This window comes from Carlito syrichta, unplaced genomic scaffold (assembly GCF_000164805.1).
Source record: "Carlito syrichta isolate Samal-C Ts95f unplaced genomic scaffold, Tarsius_syrichta-2.0.1 Scaffold304165, whole genome shotgun sequence".
Classification (NCBI taxonomy): domain Eukaryota; kingdom Metazoa; phylum Chordata; class Mammalia; order Primates; family Tarsiidae; genus Carlito; species Carlito syrichta.
The window spans coordinates 67,596-84,780 of NW_007248261.1; the positions used below are offsets into that span (position 1 = coordinate 67,596).

Genomic DNA, 17,185 nt, shown 5'->3' on the forward strand with positions numbered 1-17,185 from the left:
TTCGAGTCTCATTCTGTCACCCAGACTGGAGTGCAGTGGCCACTCCCGGCCACCGCAGCCTCGACCTGCTGGGCTCCAGCAATCCTTCCACCTCAACCTTCCAAGTAGCCGGAATTACAGGCATGTGCTACCACGCCCGGCTGATTTTTGATTTATTGTAGAGATGAGGTCTCGCTGCCCAGGCGGGTCTCGAAGCCGTGGGCTCAGGCAATCCACTCACCTCAGCCTCCCAAAGGCGCGGGATTATAGGCTGAGCCACCGAGCTCGGCTCTCCATACTGTTTTCCATCAAGGTTGTACTAATTTACATTCCCATCAACAGTGTGTGTATGCTCTCTTTTCTCCGCATCCTTTTTAAATATCACTCTGCTTATAACTCTTTGGTGTGATAGCATTTTCTCTTAAGAGTGTTCATTCAGCCCTTGAACATTTATTGAGCACCTACTATCTGCCAAGACTGTTCTAGGTGCTAGGAAACAGACATGGAAAAGACAAAATTCCTCTTCAGATGAAATTTCCTGTCTTCTACTTTCATGTGCCCATGAGTCCCCTAAGGAGCTTATGAACATCAAGATTTGGGTTCAACACCCCTGAGCTGAGACCCAAGAAGCTGCATTCCATGCAGGCTCCCAAGAGATGCTGATTCTGCCGGCTCAAAGACCACACTTTGAGCGCAAGGATGGGAGGATCAGCACAGAAATAGTCTTTCAAATCACCTCTATTACAATATTTTAAACTTCACCTTGGCTCTTCATTCTTCCCCAGCCACTGGCCCATTGCTTTGCTAGCCTTCATGGACAAATTTCTTTCTTTCTTTCTTTCTTTTTTCTGAGTTGGAGTCTTACTCCGTCGCCCAGGCTGGAGTGCAGTGGCGTGCTCATGGCCACCCCAGCATCGATCTGCTGGGCTCTAACAATCCTTCCACTTCAGCCTTCCAAGTAGCCAGAACTACAGGCATGTGCTACCACGCCCAGCTAATTTTTTTATTTACAGTAGAGACGAGGTCTCGCCAAGCTGCCAGGGCTGATCTCAAACCTGCAGGATCAAGTGGATTGCCTTGGCCTCTCAAAGTGCTGGAATTACAGGCTGAGCCACCAAACCCAGCTGACAGATTTCTTGATTTACTTTTCCTTTTTTTGGAGTCGAAGTCTCTCTCTCTGTTGTCCAGGCCGGAGTGCAGTGGCATGCTCACGGCCACCGCAACCTCAACCTGCTGGGCTCAGGCTATCCTTCTGCCTCAGCCTTCCAACTGACTGGAACTATAGGCATGTGCCACCATGCCCAGCTAATTTTTTGATTTGCTATAGAGATGAGGTATCACCAAGTTGTCCAGGCTGGTCTCGAACCTGTGGGCTCAGGCAGTCCTCTCGCCTTGGCCTCCCAAAGTGCTGTGATTACAGGTGTGACACACTGCACCTGGCTCAAATTTCTTGATTTAAAAAGACCAGTTATCCATTGCCTTGCTAGACTCTAGTGTGACCATGTGCTTTTTGAGCAAAGGCTGTCACCATCTTCTTGGCTTTGGCCTCCTCCCCTACCTTGAGAAGGTGAATTCTCTCTCTCTCTCTCTCTCTAATTTACTTTAAATATACTATATTTTCTAAACTTAAAAAAAAGCCATTTAGAGTGTCCTCTGAGCTATAACTCTATTTCAGGGTTTCGACACTTATCACAACCTGTGGGACCAGGTCATTCTTTGTGGTGGGAGCTGTCCTGTGTATTGTAGCATGTTGAACCACATTCCTGGTCTCATCTCACTAGATGCCAGTAGCAACCAGCACCTTGTTATAACAATATAAAATGTCTCTAGGCATTGCCAAGTGTCCCCAGTTATGGGGAGGGGGTAGAATTGCTCTCAGTTGACAATTGCTAGTCTATATTTGGCAAACTTAGCATGGCCCTGTTGGCAAAAGATGTTCCCAGATACAGATACTGTTCTAAAAGCATAACATCTCTTAACTCACTTATTCTTCCAGAAAACTCTATGAGTTCCTTTTACTGTCCTGAGGCACAGAGTGATTGAGTGATTTACCCAAGGTCACACAGCTGGTAAATGGTGGAGTTAGGATTTGAACCTGGTTCCTCTGGCTCCAGAACCTGCTTTCTACTGTCCTTTTGGATATGGGACCGATCGGATTAGGTTTTTATTTTTTGAGTTGGGGTCTCACTCTGCCACCCAGGCTGAAGTGCAGTGGCACAATCACAGCTCACGGTAGCTCTGACCTCCTGGGCTCAGGTGACTCTTACTCTTTAGCCTCCTGAGTAGCTGGGACCACAGGTGTGCACCACCATGCCCAGATTTTTTTTTTTTAGAGACAAAGTCTCACTATATTGCCCAGGCTGGTCTTGAACTTCTGGCCTCAGGCAATCCTCCCACCTCAGCCTCCAGAAGTGCTGGACTTACAGCCATGAGCCCAACCCAGATGAGATTTTTTTTAATTCTTTCACTGTACCCCAGCCTGGGCAACAGAGTAAGAATCCAACTCAAAAAAAAATAATTATTCTGGGGAAGGGGGGCACACCTCATCAACAAGGGTACCTGCACAATGCATATTTGTATACCTAACCCTTAACTGTACCCCACCATTTTAAAATAAAAGATATATATTTTAAAAATTCTTTATGTTTTCAAAGCTGGAACAGATTGTTGACAAATTCGAGTCACTTCTCACTAATAAGACTCTATGGACAACAGGAAAGACGCAAGAAGTGGCATCCATGGTTACATTTGGCCTCCGAAAGGTGGAAGTAAGTGCTATCAAAACTGCCTTGGAAGACCCAGAGCAAGAAGTCCAGAAAATCCAAACAAGTACTATGGGTAAGAAGATTATAAGGCTTGATGCGTACTGAGGACTGGTTGTCACTGGGGTCTGGGTTAGGCAAATAAGGACACTGCACAAGTCCATTTATATAAAATTCTAGAAAACATGCTGGGCGCGGTGGCTCACGCTTGTCATCCTAGCACTTTGGGAGGCAGAGGCAAGAGGATTGCCTGTGCCCAGGGGTTTGAGACCAACCTGAGAAACATGGCAAGACCTTGACTCTACAATAAATAAAAAAATTGGCCAAGTGTAGTGGCACATGCCTGTGGTTCCAGCTACTTGGAAGGCTGAGGCAAAAGGATCACCTGGGCCCAGTAGGTTGAGGCTGCGCTGACTGTAAGCATGCCACTGCACTCTAGCCTGAGTGACAGAGTGAGACTTTGACTCAAAAAATAATAATAATAAAAAGGCCGGGCTCAGTGGCTTAGCCTGTAATCCCAGCACTTCGGGAAGCTGAAGCAAGTAGATTGCCTGAGCCCATGGATTCAAGACCAGTCTGGGCAACTTGGCAAGACCTCATCTCTACAACAAATAAAAAATTAGCCGGGCGTGGTAGCACACACCTGTAGTTCCGGCTACTTGGAAGGCTGAGGTGGAAGGATCGCCGGAGTCCAGCAGGTCGATGCTGGAGTGGCCGTGAGCGTGTCACTGCACTCCAGACTGGGCGACAGAGTGAGACTCCAACTCAAAAAACAATATTCTAGGAAATGCAAACGTAGCTGTAGTGACAGGGAGGGGATAGAAGGAGGGATGACAAAGAGGCTTGAGGAAATTTGGGGGAACCATTGGGGGTGATAGAAGTGCTCACTATCTTGATTGTGGTGTTGATTTCACAAGTGTACACAGCCAATAAAACTCAGATTCCAGTTAGCCCAGAAGGTTGAGGCTGTGGTGAGCTGTGATCATGCCACTGCGCTCCAGCCTGGGCAACAGAGTGAAACCTCAACTCAAAAAAAAAAAAGTCATGTTTTGAGTGCCTAACCTGAGGAAACTGGAATTTGATCACCTCAGGTCCAAAGTAAACCATTTTCCAGATTACAAGTAAGTCTTATCTCTCCTGGTTTTGCCAAGTCCTAACTGTTTGGTCTAGGACCAGGGCCCATACCTCACTGGGCTTCAGTCTCCTCATCTGTAACATGAGGGCAATAATAGTGCACGTAACGTATTTAGAGCCAGGATGATAATTATTATAATTATGATTTTCCTATCTTTCCCACTCTTTGGTGCTATAAAATGTTACTAATAAAGTGTCATTCTTGGTGTGCTATTTTTTACTTGCTGTTTTTTAAAAATCTTTCTAACGTATACAAAAGGAAACAGAATAAGAGCCCCAATGCACCCATCACCCAAGTCAACAATTTCCAATTTGTGACCAGTGTTGCACTGTCTGCTTTTCAAGCTAAATATTTTCATGAGCTTGATTTTTTTTTTTTTTTGGCAACTTTCTTGAGGTATAATTGAGACCTTTTTTCATACACTTGTTTTTTATTGCAACTATTCCATGTCTTCATTTTTCTTGGAATCATGGTTTCCGTTATAGGAAAATGTCATCACTTATTTAATCAATTGCTTCTTGTTGAACATCTAGGTAACGTCCCATTTTTTGCCATTACTATCTATGCTGCTACAAACTTTTTTGTAGCTAAATATGCCCTCTTGCCCATTATTGCTTCCTGAGAATAAATTCCTAGAAATAGAATCGTTGCTTCAAAGACAATGTACCACGGGTTGTTAGTTAAGAACTTGGTTTCAGGAGTAAGAGTCTTACCTAACTTTGAAACTTTAATTTCCTCATCTGTATAATAGTTCCTCAGGGGGTTCTAGGAGACTGCTATAAGAAGACATGTGTAAGATTCTTAGCCTGGTGCCTGCAGGTCCTGGACATTTAGTAAATGGGAGCTGTTCATGTTGATATGCACATTTTTCTTAGAGCAAAATCTTGCTATATTGCCCAGGCTAGTCTCAAACTCCTGGGCCCAAGCGATCCTCCTGCCTCAGCCTCCCAAGTCACTGGGACTATGGATGCATGCCACCGCACCTGGCTACTATGCACAATTTTATATCTTTCTCTTTTTTTTGGAGTCTCACCCCTTTGCCCAGGCTGGAGTGCAGTGGCACACATGCTCATGGCTACCCCAGCATTGACCTTCTGGGCTCCAGAGATCCTTCCGCCTCAGCCTTCTGAGTAGTCGGAACTACAGACGCATACTACCACACCCAGTTATTTTTTATTTTGTTGTAGAGACAAGGTCTCACCAAGTTGCCCGGGCTGATCTCGAACCTGCGGGCTCAGGTAATCCACTTGCCTCGGCCTCCCAAAGTGCTGTGATTACAGGCTGAGTTACCGAGCCCGGCCATATCTTCTTATAATATAGCTAAACCTGCCCATTGCTTTTTCTTACCAGCTATTGAAACTCGAGTGGTTACGGACAATTGCTCTGAAGAAAGAAAGATATTCAACTTGGGTGCCCAGATGAACTCAATGAACATCCATTGCAATGACATCGTCCAGGGAAATACACAAGGTACATGTACTGACTGCACTCAGAAGCCTTCATAGAGGGTGATATTGTGAGTCGTGGGGAAGCATAAGGAAGCAGTAGGCTCCTCGCTCATGAGTTTGTTACCCTCAGATGGTGTCATTTAAGTTTTTTCCTTTAAGAAAAAAAAAGGGGGCATTTTCCCAAAGTGAAGACTTTCTATTCTTCACCATGAAAGATAATTCTTTGCAGTTCAGGGGGGGTTGAGGGAGAATGGTTCTGCCTGTATCTCAGTTTGGGTTTACCCAGAAGTAGACCCTCAAACAAGTATAAGAAGAAATCTGGGAGGTTGATTCCAAGAAGCATCAGTGAGTGTATTATATCATAGTGGACATTTCATTTGTTTTTAAATGTTGAAAATACACACACACACACACACACACACACACACACACATGTATATATAATTTCCATATACGATCTGAAACACTTAACCCTGGGGATACAGTCTGAGAAATGTGTCACTGGGTGATTTCATCATTGGGCCAACATCACAGAGTGCATTTACACAGACTTAGATGGTCTAGCCTACTATACTCCTAGGCCATAAGGTCTAGCCTATTGCTCATAGGTTACAGACTTGTACAGCACATTACTGTAGGCAGTTGTAACACAATGGTAAGTATGCATGTATCTAAACAGATCTAAACTGAAAAGGTACAGTAAAAATATGCTATTATAATCTTATGGGACTACCATTTTATGTAGCCTGTTGTGGGCTGAAATGTCATCACACAGTGCATAACTGTATATTATCTATTTCTAGATTTTGTTTTTATATGCATGATATAGGAAGAGAAAGGAAATTAGAGAGAGAGGAATGGGATGTATAGAATGATTGATAAATAGACAGATGATAAGTAGTTATGATGAATAGATGAATGGATGGATAGATAGATGATAAAATGGATGGATGAATGGATAGCTATGAATGATGGATACATATGATGGGTGGATGGATAGATAAAGGGATGGATGTATAGATACGATGGATGGATGGATGGATGGCTAGAAGATAGATGGGTAGATTGATAGATGATAGATGACAGCTGATAGATAGATAGAAAGATAGGTAGGTAGGTAGGTAGATAGATAGGTAGGTAGATAGATAGATAGATGATAGGTAAATGTACATGTATGTAATCCAAATATATGGGGGGGACCCAAAAAACCAGAATTATCTTTTGGAGGGGTGGCCCTTGTAGTACAGGCCTCCCTGCTTGGTAAGTGTTCTAGAAACCCACAGCATCAGTACCAGTAAGTGTTGTTGTGAGAGGCTGCGCTGCAGAAGAAACGTCCTGAGTTGTGACAAATGTGACGGGTTCTTCCACCATGACAACGTACCTGCCCACACCACACTAAGCCTTCAGCAGTTTTTGACCAAAAACACCATGATACCCATGTCCCACCCTCCCTATTCACCCGATCTCGCCCCGAGTGACTATTTTTAGTTTGTTTCCCCGGATGAAAAAAGTCTTCAAAGGGAAACGTTTATGCCGATGTGGAAGAGGAGAAACAAAAAACGGCAGAAGCACTAAAAGGCATCAAAATTGACTTTGAGCAATGGAAAAAGCTCGAAAGTTCAAAAATTATTTTGAGCAATGGGAAATGCATCTCAATAGGTATATTGCCTTAACCAGAGAGTACTTTGAAGGAGACTGGAGTTTACACATGTAAGAATAAATATACAATTTTTTATACACAAATTCTGGCTTTTTTGGGTTCCCCCTCATAAATGCACTTCCTTGGGTCCAGTCTCAACATTATGTTTCCTCCAAAAGCCCTGGAAAAACAAGTCAGTCAATGCTGAAGTCTCTTCAAGAGGCAGCAAAGGAGAACGGAGTGGAGTAACATCCCATAAGACTCACCGATCTTCCTAAAAGTCCTCTTTACTACTGACCCAATCAATCTCTCTCCTCTCTTTCTCCCTCAAAATTCCCTCTCCCCCTCTTTGTCCCTCCTCCCACCTTTCATATTATTTTCTCCCAAGGGTAGATTCATGTTCTTTCTTATATAAGTCAACTTAGCCTCTCTTGGCTTTTCCAATTCTTCTCTTCCCCTAAATTTTATCTCATTCAATACAAAAAATGATTCAGGTTCATATTCACAAAGTCTGCCTCAGAGTGTGAGAAGAGGAGAGATACTGTAACTTCTACTTATTTTGATCCTCATATATGTCTGTGTGTATATATGCTACACATATGTATGTATAAATATCTCTACATATGTATGTATCATTTTCAAAAAGGTAAAATAATGATTCTCAGGCAAATATAAATGAATGCACGTCAAAGATTATATTCAATTTATGAATGAATGAAGAAAGCAATAAAAGAGTAAGAAGAGTTTAAAGGCAATTTGAAGAAAAAATGCACACATGTAAATATTGATCCACAGTCATGTGCCACATAACATTTCAGTCAATGATCGGTCACATATACAACAGTGGCCGCATAATTATAAAAGGTATACAATATAGCCAAGGTGTGTAATAGGCTATACCATCTATGCTTGTGTAAGTCACTCTGTGATATTTGCACAATGATGAAATCACCTAATGACACATTTCTCAGAACATATTCCCATTGTTAAGCAAGTCTGTGACTGTATAGGACAGTCAAGAATCCTGGGCAACTTGGCGAGACCTCATCTCTACAATAAATCAAAAAATTAGCCAGGCGTGGTAGCGCGCGCCTGTAGTTCTGGCTACTTGGAAGGCTGAGGCAGAAGGATCGCCAGAGCCCAGCAGGTCGAGGCTGCGGTGGCCGGGAGCGGCCACTGCACTCCAGTCTGGGTGACAGAGTGAGACTCCAACTCAAAAAAAAAAAAAATTTCTACAGGGCAATACAATGTAACATTTAGGGTTATATTTTCTGTAGTACAGAAAGTAACTGTATATCTACCAGACAATATGCATTTGCAGCTCTGGAAAGAATCATTTGCACGAGCATGTTTTCTATGTGTTATCTTCTATGCCAACAGAGCTGTCACATAGCTTGGCAACAAAAATATCAAAGTTTCATCACCCCTAGGTCATCAGAGAATCTCAAAGAGTCCACTGGACAAGACGCAGCTCTCCCCTGGAAGAACACTAGATGTCATCCCTTATTTAATCAAGTAAAGGCATAAAAATATGACTTTAGTCATATTTTTGTCCCATTTACAAATGTTGGACAATTTTTCCTGCATGTATATTTGGAAACACAAATCCAGAGCTTCAACAGTGTTTAGGATTTTGTATAGATTTTATTTTTTCTCATCAAAATTTTATAATTTCTACCAAATAATATTTAAATAAATTTTATTGTGTATATTAAGTTTGCAAAATGGAGTTAGGGGATACATATTAATAGTAAATGATTACTATAGTGAAGCAGATTAACAGATTTGTCATACTTTTTGTGACAAGAGCAGCTTAAATCTACTTATTTAACAGAAATTCCCAACAGAATACAATTGTATTAACTTTAGTCCTTATGCTGTACAGATCTCCACACTTGTTCTTCCTACACATCTGCTACTTTGTAACCCTAGACCTACATCTTCCCATTTCCTCTTCCCCCACTCACCCTTAGTCTCCAGTGTTCTCTATCTCTGTATATTTGAACTCTTTTTTAATATTCCACATGCAAAGTGAGATCATGCTGTGTTTTTCTTTCTGTGTCTGGTTTAGTTCACTCACCTTAACCTCCTCCAAGCCCATCCATGTTGTGGCAAATGGTAGGATCTACTTCTTTTTTAAGGCCAAATCATACTCGTGTGTGTGTGTGTGTGTGTGTGTGTGTGTGTGTGTGTGTGTAACATTTCTTTATCCATTCGTCCATCAATGGGCATTTAGGTTGTTTCCAAATCTTGGCTATTGTGAATGATGTCACAGCAAGCACAGGAGTGCAGGCATCTTTATGAGGGGGTGATTTCACCTCCTTTGGATATATACCAGAGGAGGGATCCCTGGGTCATTTGGTAGTACTCTTTTTAATTTATTTAGGAAACTCTGTGTTGCTTTTCATAGTGGCTATACCAACCTACATTCTACCAACAGTGTATTAGGGTTCCCTTTTCTTCATACCCTCAATAATGTTTGTTATCTCTCGTTCTTTTTATAATAACCCATCCTTACAGTGTGAGGTGATATCTCAAAGTGGTTTTTATCATTTATTTGTACAATAAATAAGTTGTGGTGTGTCAAATAATGTGCTACTCTACAGTAATTGCAATGAATGAACCAAATAAATATGCATCCATATGATTAAACCTTGTGAATATTAATTGGAGGAGGAAAAACAAGTTTCAAAAGGATACCTAAAGTGTGATGCCATTTATGTGAATTTTTAAAACAGAGAACAATACCATACATTGTTGTGGAAACATATCTACATATTAAAGTTACAGAAGTATTCAGGGAATGACTATGCTTTAAATTCAAGTCCACAGTTATTTCTGCAGAAGAAAGAAAGAGAATGAGGTAGTGAGAGCTTTGGTCATATCGAAAATATCACAGAAACAAAGAACAGAGTACCATATGTTCTCACTTATAAGCAGACCTTGAACAATTATCATAATACTATAAGAAAAGGATTGGCAGTAGTAGGAAACTGCCAGGGGCGGGGAGGATTGGCAGTTGAGGGAAACTGCTAGGGGAGGGAAGGGCACACCTCATCAACAAGGGTACCTGCATAATCAAAGTTTGTATACCTAACCCTGAATTGTTCCCCACATCTTTAAAATAAAATAAAATAAAATAAAAATATTTTATATCTTTAAAAAATAATTCACTTAAAGCCCAGACCAAAACCTGTTTGTATCCCTCAAAGCTATTGAAATTTTTTTAAAGGGTAAAAAAAATAGAACAAATAATAATAATAATAATAATAATGTCTTAAGCCAATGTAGAAAAATGATAATATTTGTAATATATGTTAAAATCCTTGTAAATATCTGCTATGTTTTTCTATTCTTTTTGTTTTCTGACAAATTATATATGTATATCATATATTATTATTTATAAAATATGTTTATGTGATAATTATTTACAATAATTACTTGTTATTATATATTAATATAGTATTATTATAAACAATATGTATATAGGTATACATTGTGGAATAATTAAATCAAGCTAACTGACATGTCCATCACTTTATGTATTTATCATTTTTGTGATGAGAACATTTGAAATTTACACTCAGCAATTTTTAAATGCACAATATATTATTATTAACTATAGTCACTATACTATGTAATAAATTTCAAAAAGTGATTCTTCCTGTCTAATCTATTCCTTTCAGTGTAACCGAAATGTAATTTAATTTTTTTAAGAAATAAAAAAGATGTCTTAGAAGAATAAATCAGGCCGGGTGCAGTGGCTCACACCTGTAATCCTAGCATTTTGGGAGGTGAAGGCGAGAGGATTGCTTGAGGCTAGGTGTTCAAGACCAGCCTGGGCAACTTGGCGAGACCTCATCTCTACAATGAATCAAAATATTAGTCAGTTGGACATGGCGGCACATTCCTGTAATTCCAGCTACTTGGAAGGCTGAGGCAGAAGGATCACCTGAGCCCAGCAGGTTGAAACTGGTGGCCATGAGTGTGCCTCTGCACTCCAGCCTGGGTGACAAAGTGAGACTCCAACTCCAAATGAATAAATAAATTCTTTACCACATGCTTGACACCATGCTGGGAACCTCCCAATTTCCAAATGAAACAATTCGTGGACAGCTAAATTCCCCTTGACACGACACCATCAGCGTCTGAGGACCTGGAGAAAGCATCCCAAGCCCAAGGCTGGGTTGGAGCGAGGTCCTGAGAATGGCTTGAATTGGGTCGGAAGCTCATGGGAGGAAGTGTGAACTTTCTCCCTGTGTTGCCCAGGCTGGCCTCAAACTCCTGGGCTCAAGCAATCCTCCCGCCTCAGCCTCCCAAGTTGCTGGGACTACAGGCATGCGTCACCACAGTCAGCTATTACAACACTTTTAAATATTCCATGTTTCTGTTTGCTCAGGTCCCAGTGCAGTCACCTTTATCTCATACTCCTCTCTTGAAGACATCATAAATGCAAGGTTTTTTGAAGAGATGGATAAGAAAGATAAAGTGTACTTGAACTCCAAGGTCGTGAGTGCTGCCATTGGACCCAAAAAGAACATATCTTTCTCCAAGTCTGTGATGCTGACTTTCCAGAATGTGAAGGTGGGTCACGGCTGTGATTAGAGCCTGTCAGGATTGGAGGAAATAGTCAGGATAGTCCCAGACAGTGGGTCTAGACTTGCACTGTCCGATGTGGTAGCCAGGAACACCCATGGCTACTGAGTAATTGAGTTGTGGCTGGTCAGCATTGAGATTGTGAAGATGGCATTTCCAGATATACACACAGGACTTCTAGATCCTGAAGACTTAATAAGAAGAAAATAATTAGCTAGATTTAAGCCGGGAGTTGTGGCACCTGTAGTTCCAGCTACTCGGGAGGCTGAGGTGAAAGGATTGCTTGGATCCGGGAGGTCAAGGCTGCAGTGAGCTATGATCATGCCACTGCACTCCAACCTGGTCCACAGAAGCATACATTACCTCTAACAAAAAGGAGAAGAAAGAAATTTAGGGATGACCGGTGGATTATCGAAGCAGATACAGATCCCAAACAAGAAAGCTTCTGATCCATGTCCTTGGCCCCATGAATTAATGCTCTGAAAACCCTTGAGACAAAGACAAGGGATGCAAAGCTCATTTTATTCTGTAATGCTTTTCTACTATACCACCCCTCTCATCACGTGAGCAATGGCTGTATTTGAAGGGGTCAAGGACGAATTGGTGTGAGAAGACCAAGGACATTTGGCTTAGAGTGAGTTTGGGAGAAAATGCGTGAGCCTCTAACTCCATTTTTGTTTGACTCCCCATGGTGAGAGGAAAAGTCCTAAAACCAATGAAATCTTGTAAAACTATGGATCCCAGAGAGCTTTGAATTTAGTTCACATTATGTAGAATCCCAATAGAATTGCAGTCCTGGTGACCACTTAACACAGAAATTGTGGCCGGGCACGGTGGCTCATGCCTGTAATCCCAGCATTTTGGAAGGCCAAGGTGGGAAGATTAATGGAAGCCAGGAGTTCAAGACCCGCCTAGGCAATGTAGCAAGATCCCATCTCTAATATAAAAAAATAAATAGAAATTTCCCAAGCCACTTCTCACCCAGGTGCCTTCCCATAAGATACCCTGGCATAAACCAACTATAAATTGTCCCCTCCTGAGGAAGATGACAAGTCCATTCTATTTTCAGATGAATCACCATAACAAAAAGGCCTTCTGTGTCTACTGGAAGAGCACAGAGCAGGGCGGCCACTGGTCCAGGGATGGCTGTTCCCTGGTACAAGTGAACAGAAGTCACACCATATGCAGCTCCAGTCACTTGTCCAGTTTTGCTGTCCTGATGGCCTTCACCAACCAGGTATGGTGTAAATGCTTCATTCCTTCAGCTAATACTTTCTGGGCCCCTGCTAGGTGGTAATACGTGCTATGAAGAAACTGAAAAAGAAGCCAGGTGTGGTGGCTCACACCTGTAATCCCTCTTTGAGAGACTGAAGCAGGAGGATAGCTTGCGACCAGAAATTCAAGATCCATCTAGTCTGGGCAACATAGCGAGACCCAATTCAGTGGCATTTAGTACAGATGGTTCCCAGATTAGAATGGTTCAGCTTTTTTTTTTTTTTTTTTTTTTAATTCTTGAATTGGGGTTTCACTCTGTCACCCAGGCTAGAGCGCAATGGCATGATCATAGCTCACTGCAGCCTCAACTTCCTGGGCTCGGCGATCCTTCCGCCTAGGCCTCCAAAGTAGCTGGGACTACAGGCATGCACCACCACCGCATCGGGTAATTTTTTTTAATTTTTTGCAGAGACAAGGTCTTGCTATGTTGCCCAGGCTGGTCTCAAATTCCTGGGCTCGAGTAATCCTCCCACCTTGGCCTCTCAAAGTGCTGGGACTGCAGGCATGAACCACCATGCCTGGCCTCACTCAGCATCATGTTTTTGAGATACATCCATGTGGTATTCTGACTGTTGCTACATTTTTTTAAAGTTGGCAGGCCATGTTGGTTCACGCCTGTAGTCCTGGCATTTCGGGAGGCGGGATAGGAGAATTGCTTAAGCCCAGGTGTTGAGACCAGCCTAGACAACATAGTGAGACCTCATCTCTACAAAAAAATTTTTTAAATTAACTGGGTGTGGTGGGATGTGCCTGGAGTCCTGGCTACTCAGGAGGCTGAGGCAGAAGGATTGCCTGAGCTCAGGAGGTCAAGACCGCAGCCCTGTGAGCATGCCACTGCACTCTAGCCTGGCTGACAGAGTGAGACTCTGACTCAAAAAAAAAAAAAGTTGAACCATCCTAAATTGGGAACCATCTGTCCTAAATGCCACTGAATTATATGCTATAAAATGGCGAATTTTATGTTATGTTTTACCCTAATTTAAAAAAAAAACTGAAGAAAAATTTCTGGTAGGAGAGAATCCAAAAAGAGACATGTGTGTGTGTGTATAGAGGCATAAAGAGAAAACAAAGTTGATGGGTCCCAGAAAGGAGAGTCGAACAAAGCGGGAGTGGACAGAGATGAGGCTGGAAAGAAGAGAACAGGGAAAATGTGTCCAACCTCAAATGCCATGGTCAGGAACTTAGATTTCACTTTAATTGCCATGGGAAGCAATGGAAAATTTGCATGGGGGATGCCGCATATTTATGTAATTGGAAGATCCCTGTGGCTGCCAGGAGAATGGACATTGGGTACTGCAAGAGTGGACTTGCAAAGAGATGGGATTCAGCAGAGGTTGTGGGAGAAAGTTCAACTGTACACACATATCCTTAAGGTGGAATCAGAGGACTTACTGACAGTGTGGGCTGGGTGCTGGCACACAAGAAGTCCTGGACGCCATCCATCCCCCTAGAATCTCTGACTTAACAGGGCAGTGAGGAGGCTAAAATGGGGTTAAAACATTAAATGTTGACCAGGCACAAAGGCTCACACCTGCAGTCCCAGTACTCTGGGAGGCCAAGAAGGGAGGATTGCTTGAGCCCAGGAGTTCAAGACCAGACTAGGCAACATAACGAGGCCTTGTCTATACAAAAAAATTTTCAAAAATACCCAGGTGGGGTGGTGCACATCTATAGTCTCCACTACTTGGGAGACTGAGGCAGGAGGATCACCTGAGCCCAGGAGGTCAAGGTTATGATGAACCATGATCATGCCACTGCACTCTAGCCTGGGCAACATATGTGAAGCGTTGTCCACCAGGGAAGTTCACCTGAGCCTTGGTGTTCAGGAATTGGTACTGGGGGTCGGTCACATCAGTATGCAGCCTCTGCATGACCTCAGGACTCCAGAGCAAAAATGTGTTCACCATACATCACAGCATTAGCATGAACTCTCCAGTCAAACTGGTACTGCAAAACCCAACCCCTCAGCATAAAAAAACACTTTTCAATTATGGCTGGCCAGGTGTAGTGGCTCATGCCTGTAATCCCAGCACTTTGGGAGGCAGAGGCAAGAGGATTGCCTGAGTCCAGGGGTTCAAGACCAGCCTGGGCAAATTGGCGAGACCTCACCTCTACAATAAATCCAAAAATTAGCTGGACATGGTGGCATGCGCCTGTAGTTCCAGCTACTTGGAAGGCTAAGACAGAAGGATCACTTGAGCCCAGCAGGTAGAGGCTGCAGTGGCCATGATTATGGCACGGCACTTCCAGCCTGGGCAAAAGAGTGAGACTCCTACTCAAAAAAAAAAAAAAAGTATACCTCAATATATCTGAAAAAAAAAAGCAGTCTAGCAGACAATTCCCATATGACCATTGGGCTGGGTGCCTGTGTTTAGGATCCCACAGTCCAAAGAGAAGACCTGTAATCCCAGAGCAGGAAAGTATGACCATGAACTCTTTTTTTCTGCATCCCAGGAGGAGGATCCTGTGCTGACCATCATCACCTATGTGGGGCTGGGCCTCTCCCTGCTGTGCCTCCTCCTGGCAGCCCTCACCTTCCTCCTGTGCAAAGCTATCCAGAACACCAGCACCTCGCTGCACCTGCAGCTCTCGCTCTGCCTCTTCCTGGCCCACCTCCTCTTCCTCACGGCAATCGACAGAACTGAACCCGAGGTATGGATGGTGTCCCAGAGGATGCCCTGCCCTATCCCCAAGAGATGCTGAGCTCATGGAACAATGCTGAGTTAACCTCCTTAATAAAAGGTCTTGGGTCTATAGAAGAAAAGCACATAATTTTTTTTTGATCTTCTGAATTCTTAGCTGTGACCCCTGTAACAAAAGACAGATGAACAGAAGACAAACAAGTGGAAGTTTATTAACATATATGCATATTAAGTCTAGCCACAGTGGCTCACACCTGTAATCCCAGCACTTTGGGAGGACAAGATGGGAGGATCACTTAAGGTCAGGATTTTGAGACCAGCCTGGGCAACATAATGAGACCCTGTCTCTACAAAAAATAAAATAGATTATCCAGGTGTGTTGGCTCATGCCTGTAGTCTCAGCTACTCGGAAAGCTGAGATGGGAGGATCACCTGCACCTCCCATCTCAGCTCTGGGATTACAGGCACGAGCTACCATGCCCCACATAATTGTATATATTTGTGGAGCACGATGTGATCTTACACACATGTACACATTGTAAAATGATCCAGTCAGGCTACTGAGCATACCCATCACTTCTTATACTTACCATTTCTTTGTGGTGAGAACATTTAGTTTTCACTCTTGTAGCAATTTTGAAATATGCAATACATTGTGCTTAGATCTAGTCACCATGCTTGCAACAGGAGTAGAGAGAAGAATGATGGTTATCAGAGGCTAAAGGTTGGAAGTCAGGGAAAGTGGAAGGGGGAGGGGGAGATGTGAATTGTTAGGTCAAAATCTCCCTGGGGCCTCCAAAATGTTAGGTCAGACCCAACGGGGGTGTCTGCAGTCTGGTGCCATGAAAGGATCCAAAGAATTGCACAGAAGTTAGATTGGAAAAAATAGTTTATTTAGAAAGTAAATTAGAGAGAGAGAGAGGAAATTCACCTCCCCAAAGTAGGGGAGGGGGTTCAAAGCTTGGGAAAACATGGTGACCATAGCTCAAAAGCCACGTGGTCGCACCAGAGCTTAGCAAAGCAATGTCCCACGGCTGCTTGAAGCTAAATGCTTTTAAACCTTTCCTTGGATGGGGACAGATCATTAAGGTGATTGGGTGGTGGTCTCCTTCACATCATCATGAAGGGGACAGGTAAGCACAGGTATGATGTCACAATGATGGGCAGCAGGAAGAGGGATGGGTTAGTCACGTGACTGCTGCCATGTTGATAGGGTCTGTGTCATGAAGGTCATGAAGAGCTGATTAGGTTAACTCAGTTTACAAAACGGGCTGGGGAGGAGTTGTGAAACAAGGATCGATAGCGACCTCTGAGAAACCAGTTCTGTCCTTGGCTACTGATTAGAGGGTAAATTAAAGTGCACTGCTAGAAAACCATGACAAGACTAGGCGATGTTAAAATGGCTGCTCTTGGGCTATGTTGACTCCATCTTATGTCCGTTCACCGGTCAAAGGACACAAAGTCTCAGTTGGATAAGAAGAATAAGCTCTGGTGGTCTATGGCAAAGTGGAATATTCTGAGTTGTCATGTTCTTTTTTTTTTTTTTTTTTGAGTTAGAGTCTCTGTCGCCCAGACTGGAGTGCAGTGGCCACTCCCAGCCACCGCAGCCTCAACCCACGGGGCTCCGGCGATCCTTCCTCCTCAGCCTCCCAAGTAGCTGGAACTACAGGCGCACACTACCATGCCCGGCTAATTTTTTTTTATTTATT

General features: G+C 43.0%; 1 protein-coding gene across 1 annotated transcript in view; it reads left to right on the top strand.

Annotated features, from left to right (window-relative positions):
* ADGRE3 (adhesion G protein-coupled receptor E3) overlaps positions 1-17,185 on the top strand; it is a 65,468-nt gene that overhangs the window by 39,311 nt on the left and 8,972 nt on the right. Inside the window, exons 8-12 of the mRNA XM_021713096.1 lie at positions 2,634-2,817; positions 5,227-5,346; positions 11,363-11,547; positions 12,629-12,796; positions 15,289-15,486. Coding sequence (XP_021568771.1) covers positions 2,634-2,817; positions 5,227-5,346; positions 11,363-11,547; positions 12,629-12,796; positions 15,289-15,486 — 855 coding nt within the window. The remainder of the gene's footprint in view (positions 1-2,633; positions 2,818-5,226; positions 5,347-11,362; positions 11,548-12,628; positions 12,797-15,288; positions 15,487-17,185) is intronic.